The sequence below is a fragment of the Suricata suricatta genome, chromosome 3 (assembly GCF_006229205.1).
Source record: "Suricata suricatta isolate VVHF042 chromosome 3, meerkat_22Aug2017_6uvM2_HiC, whole genome shotgun sequence".
Lineage (NCBI taxonomy): Eukaryota > Metazoa > Chordata > Mammalia > Carnivora > Herpestidae > Suricata > Suricata suricatta.
In genome coordinates this window covers 14,332,814-14,338,966 of record NC_043702.1, presented here as the reverse complement: position 1 = coordinate 14,338,966, position 6,153 = coordinate 14,332,814, and the positions used below count along the sequence as shown (strand labels likewise).

At 49.0% G+C, this 6,153-nt stretch overlaps 1 protein-coding gene across 1 annotated transcript; it reads left to right on the top strand.

Moving 5' to 3' along the window:
• The first annotated feature begins 2,565 nt into the window (after nucleotides 1–2,565).
• KCNE4 (potassium voltage-gated channel subfamily E regulatory subunit 4) lies at nucleotides 2,566–5,737 on the top strand. Its single transcript, XM_029932909.1, is given in 3 exon segments — nucleotides 2,566–2,596; nucleotides 2,599–2,691; nucleotides 3,228–5,737. Coding segments are annotated over 3 exon segments (663 nt in total). The 3' UTR covers nucleotides 3,767–5,737.
• The last annotated feature ends 416 nt before the right edge of the window (nucleotides 5,738–6,153 follow it).

Below are 6,153 nucleotides of genomic sequence, written 5' to 3'. Positions count from 1 at the left end.
GGCTTAACCGACTGAGCCACCCAGGCACCCATACCACATCTTCTTGATCCACTCATCAGGTGATGGACATTTAGGCTCTTTCCATGTTTTGGCTATTCAATTCTATTCTTGATGGGAGAGAAAAGAGCGACAATAAAAAACCAGGAGTCAGGCACATGCGCATTGGGAAACAACCTGAAGCTCTTGTTAGCAACATAGCACCCTCAAAAATGACAGCAGAAATCACAGATGGGGTACACGCATTCCTCCAGATAGGGCACTAAGTGCATTACTGCCAACACTTCATTTAACTGTAGGAGAAACATCTATGTGTTGAGTCGGCGTGGAGTCCCAGAAGAAGCAGAAACACCCAGCAGGCATCCAACAGAGTTTCTTCTGTGTTCCTCCCTCTCTTGTGCCTGTATAAGACTTTGTTCTTCCTATGTCTCTGAATTGCTTTGTCTTTTGGACTTCATTCTGGATTCATCCATCTTTTCTTGGTTTTGTTGTCTTGGGACCATTGGCTTGATGTGGGGAATTTCTTATGGTTGAGATTTGGCTTCTGACCTGGCTTCTGGGCACCAGGCTTCATGCTTCCTTGTTCCTTAAATCTGCCATCCCTTTTTTCCATGTCCTTTCTCTCTGCCTCCTCAGAGTTTCAGGTTTGCAGTGTTTGGCCACTGGCGAGTGATCAGTAATCTTATATGTCCCAAATTATGTAATCTCCATTACTGGGCTCCACCATCAACAGACATGTCTCACCTGGGTCTCTCTGGTTCTGATGACCCTGACAAACTGCCATCAGTGTAGTTGAAGATGGAGGTTGTCAGGTGCTTAGAGAAATACAAGTTACAAAGGCCAGATCGACCTTGGCCAAGGGAGACGTGCAGCTTTTCAAGTACTGCCGTAACTGGGCGAATGTCTTTATTGGTGTGACTGAATGTCCAGTGTATGGATGATCTTGGGGTTGGAATGGTCAGGGGTTAGACCTTGGAGCCAGCTAGGGCCTTATGGGTGAACACAGCCTAATGCATAAGGTGAGTAGACAGGTGGGGAAGATATCAGCATGTGCTCCTTCTCCTGCTCTTTCCATAGGCGTCCTCATAGACATTGGGCCAGGCATGGTGCTGGGTGAGTTCTTGCAGCAGTTGTGAAAGGCCCAGCGCTTGGGCTATACACATCCCAGAGGTTGCCATGCCTGCCCTGAGCTCCAGTGTAACAACAGCAGAACTGCGAGAAATGTTTTCTCTAGAGTCCGTTCCCCAAGCTAGCCTGGCTGTGATTCACGGGCCTCAGACAACTGGGAGCACAGCGTCCCTCCTGCTTTACTTTAGCTTAGAATAATAGCCTCTCGGAATAAGCATCCTAGGGAGCGGATGGACTGACATCCAAGTCTTCAATTGTTTTTCCAATTTTGATCACAGCAGCCATTTTTTTTAACACAAAGTCTGCATAGTTTTTCTTTTATTTTTTTAATGTTTTATTTATTTTTGAAAGTGAGAGAAACATCGTGAGCAGGGGAGGGGCAGAGAGAGAGGGAGACACAGAATCTGAAGTCAGGCTCCAGGCTCCGACCTAGCTGTCAGCACAGAGCCTGATGCGAGGCTCGAACCCATGAACTGTGAGATCATGACCTGAGCTGAAGCCAAACGCTCAACCAACTGAGACACCCCAGCACCCCCTGCATAGGTTTTAAAAGCTTGAACTGAGCTCAGCAGGTCGCCAGAAGAATTCCTGCCCTCCTCCGACCCTCCAGAGACAGCAAAGAGATGAGTGGATGGTCTCTGTGTGATGTTACAGAGGAGTAGCTATCTGCCATTGAGAGCAGCAACACCTACCCACAGTGCCCTGCACCATAACCCATTTTCACTTCACACAGGCCTATGGAAGAGAATCGGGAAGGTTCTTTTTTTATTATAAAAAACATTTTTTTATTATAAAAAACAAATTTATGAGCTGGATGCAGGAGATGGGTAGAACGTCTCCATGTGTTTAAAAGGCTATCCAGCCCCCGGGCAGCCTTAAATCTTAGAATGGTTAGGCTGACAGGGATTCAAAAGCTCACACAGTTCATATAATTCTACATGTTGAAGCCCTAACATCAAACATTTTACAGACCAGGAATCTGAGTGCAGAAAGGTTTGCTAAGGATTTACCAAGTTTGCATTGTTAGGAAGCACTGAAATACGAGCCCTCGTTTCTTAACAGTAAACCCTGCACTTGATTCCAACTGTCCTTTATCCAGATGATGGTGTCAGACTGTCTCTGAAAACCTGTGGAAGGCATCTCCCGAGAGGGAGATGAACTAATTTTCAATGAGAGCAGACTTTGGGGTAACAGTTCCAAGTGGGCACATTCTTCTTCCCCCCACCCCCACTTTCACTATAGTCAGGGCCACCTGGAAACTGCGGATCTGGGCTGTGGGATGAGAAACTATCCCCGCCTCTCTCTCTCTCTCTCTCTCTCTCTCTCTCTCTCTCTGCACAGCTGTGAAGTTCAGTGAGCTGAACTGCACTGCTCTGAGTTCACTGCTCACTCTGCAACGACCAACCTCTGTTGTAAATCTTCCTCCCCGAACACGTGACAATGCATTTCTTGACTATATATCCCAGCAGCAGGGTGTCAGAACCCTGAGCCCCGCGCAGAGGAAGGACGCTCTTGCACTTGGCCTTTTAGCAACTCAGGACTTTGGAAGAGATTTGCCAGCCCTCGGTAAGTTAGCAATGCAACTCTGCTTCAGAAGCATCTGACTCAAGGATATTTCTCCAGATCAGTAGATGAAGTTTTCCTTTCCTCTCTTTGTCCTAAGGAATTTGGGTTTGAATTAAAAATAGGCTGACTTCCGAGAAGCAGAATGTAACCTAGCTTTCTTTTTGCTTTTTCTTTCTTCTTTTTCTAGTGCTCAGTTAGAAAAAGCTTCCCAGGGATTCAAATGTTACTTATTTTCTCTACGCCCCCTTGTCTTAGGCTGAGTTTTTCCTTTTGCTTTTCAAATGATAAAGGCAATGCTTTTCACGTGCTCACTTTATGAAATGCAAATATGAGGACATGGATCCACTAAACGCTTGCTCACGTTTCTGCCTCTCTCCCCCTGCACTCTGGCTAACTCGCTTGTGGGACCGCTCACTGCGATGGCCCCGGACAGTTAGAAGTTTCCACGACCCTGCAGCCCCACGAACCTTCTGCTCCCTCTCCTTCCTGCGCCGTGGACCCGCGGGAGGGGGTCTAACCTGCAGGTGTCTCCGCAGATCCCGGCCGAGAGAGCTGTGCTTCGATGCTGAGGATGGAGCCCCTCAACAGCACGCACCCCAGCACCGCAGCCCCCCGCGGCCTCCCGGTGTCCCACGTGCCGGGTGGCGGAGGCAGCAACGGCAACGAGTACTTCTACATTCTGGTCGTCATGTCCTTCTACGGCATCTTCTTGATCGGGATCACGCTGGGCTACATGAAGTCGAAGAGGCGGGAGAAGAAGTCCAGCCTCCTGCTGCTCTACAAAGATGAGGAGGGGTTCTGGGGGGAGGCCATGAAGCCGCTGCCCCTGGTGTCGGGCCTGAGGTCGGTGCAGGTGCCCATGATGCTGAACATGCTGCAGGAGAGCGTGGCGCCGGCCCTGTCCTGCACCCTCTGCTCCATGGAAGGGGACAGTGTGAGCTCCGAGTCCTCCACCCCCGACGTGCACCTCACCATCCAGGAGGAGGGGGTGGACGATGAGCTGGGGGAGACTTCCGAGGCGCTCCTCAACGAAAGCAGCGAAGGGTCCTCGGAGAACCTCCATCAGAATTCCTAGCACCCCCGGGGCCCCCCATCAGCCAGCACTCTCGGAGAGAGGAAGGACACTTTCCGTGTCTGGTTTCACTTTTGCAGTGCGTGCCGCTGCCGCTTCAAAGAGACTGTGGGCGAGCCCCTGAATGGGGGCGGCGGGGGGACGAGGCTGGGCCGGAGGCAGTGGCCAGGAGTCCACACCGCCCGCAGGGCCTGTGGTGTAGACCTGCCACTGAAAAGCCCCCGAAGACCTGCGGTGTGTACGCTGACTTTGGGGCCTGGGGGTTGGGGTTCCGGTTCAGAAATCAGCAGGTCGCTGGGCTTGCTGCTGTTTTGGCGCTTGATGTCCTGGGTAACTCCGGTGGCATCTGCCCAACGCCCAGGACAGCCGGAGGACTAGTTGTGATTTGCTAATTTGCCTAGAGCTTTGTTCTGGGTCTGATTGGCTGTAAGTACCTCTACCGTGTCCCTGTAGTGGGCTAGGGAACTTCTCTTGGAGGTTAATTTAGGTTAGAGGGGGTGTCTGATGCAAGACTTCTGATAGCAGAAAGCCGGAGATCCAAACCTGGTTCATTTGCACGCTGTAAGAAAAAAAAAGAAAGAAAAGCAACTTTTAAACCTGATAATATTGGCTAGGACTATAAAATGTCATCTGCTATTTTGACCCTTTGTCTAACCTATGACCTTGAGCTCTGACCTCAGACCATCCAGCATCGCCTGCTGGTGGGGACGTTTTCTTGGTTGCAAGGGCTTCCCCAGAATCTAAGCTGCACCCTGAAGAGCCATGCAGGGGACTCTTCTGAATCTTTCCAGAAGGGGAGATGGGTGGGGTTGAACGAGGCCAAGCCGTTAGCTCTGCTGCTGCTTTTTTCCCAGCCTCGTTTTCAAAGCTGGGAGCTGATGTAACGTGGGCCTCCACAGTGTGGCATTTCATCACGTAGCCAAGACCTAAAGGGCATACTCAGGTGGAGGTCACACAAAGCAGGGGTCCAGGTTCTGTCTTCTGATCCTGAGCCCTGACGCTGATTTGCTGTGTGGTCCTGGGCATGTCATCAGTAGGCTTACTGCCTTCATGAGGCTCCCGAATTGAGATCCCCAGGGGGCCGGGAGGATGTCTTTGGATTTCAAGACTGTGATAAATCCTGTATGGCCTGGTGTGAGGAAGCTTGGACTCAATATTTCCCACTTGGCCGGTCAGTCTGAGAATGGATCTGCTTATTTAAAGGAGCAGATGGGGACTCAGCACACGTAACTGGGAAATCGAGGGCGAATCACACCACTTCACGCGGTCATTTTCCCAGTCGTGAACCAAGGGAGGCAAATACCACATTTGACTCTGCAAAGTTCCCTGGGTAGTCAAATGTTAGTACTTGAGCTGAGAGACGAGAGATCTAAAAGCAAATGTTCAGGAATGCTTGCTAATGTCTCCACGTATTCCTGCGGTCAGTAATTTGTAGCAGATCCTTTAGGCCCTTGAAGGCAAGCAGGAAGAGAAACACACCAAAAGGTCAAATGTAATTCTAGTAAAAACAAAAACAAAGATTTTTTTTTTAAACTCTCCCTTGATTGGAGATGGTAATAACCACCGTTCCCATGGAAGGGTTAACAGTGAGGAGCTAGTTTGTCAGTTTGCCTTAACACAGTGCTGGAGGAAATTTATGTTTGGGGGCGGGGAGGGCCCTCCGTTCACTTTAAAATTTAGAGTGTGGATTTACTCCAAAGGGGGCTGTTTAAGGTGAAAGAAGCCAAGTTAAGTTTGGCCCCTTGCCTGGAATCACTTGAATTCTGAAACTTTACTGCGACGGACTTGTGCGTTGTCACATTTTCCATTGCTTAATCCCGAAGTTTGGTGCAAGTCTATCTGCGCCTATTAAAAAAGTGATGTATATACTTCCTTCTTATTCTATTAAGTTGTATAAAATTGTCTTCTGTATTTAACAGTTTGTAATTTTCACACTATTTTTTAATTTAAATAAAACACATTTTCCCTAAGAAATTATGGGTCCTGTCTTGGGTTCTTCTATAGAATTCCTAGTTTCCAGGACATGCCAGCCATTTCCCAAGCCGTCTCTGGATCCAGATCATCTTCCTAGTCAGACCCGCGTGAAGGTATCTCTTATTTCTACCTGGATCACGAGGTGAGCCAGGCTGGGCTTCCCCATCCTTTGATATGCTTTGCAATGAATAAAAAATCAAACTGCAGATGGGTCTTCTGCTCCCTTCTCATTTTAAATTTGGGGGCTTTGGGGCCCTTGAATTTGAACGTGGCTGTGACATGACAATTGCTGTAAAGATGTTGCTCCAACTTTGGTCGCCACAAAACATCTGATTTGCCTGTTGGCTAGGCAAACATTGTCCACAAGTGGCCACGGCCGTGAGTCCCTGGATAACATAAACTTAGCAACATAAACT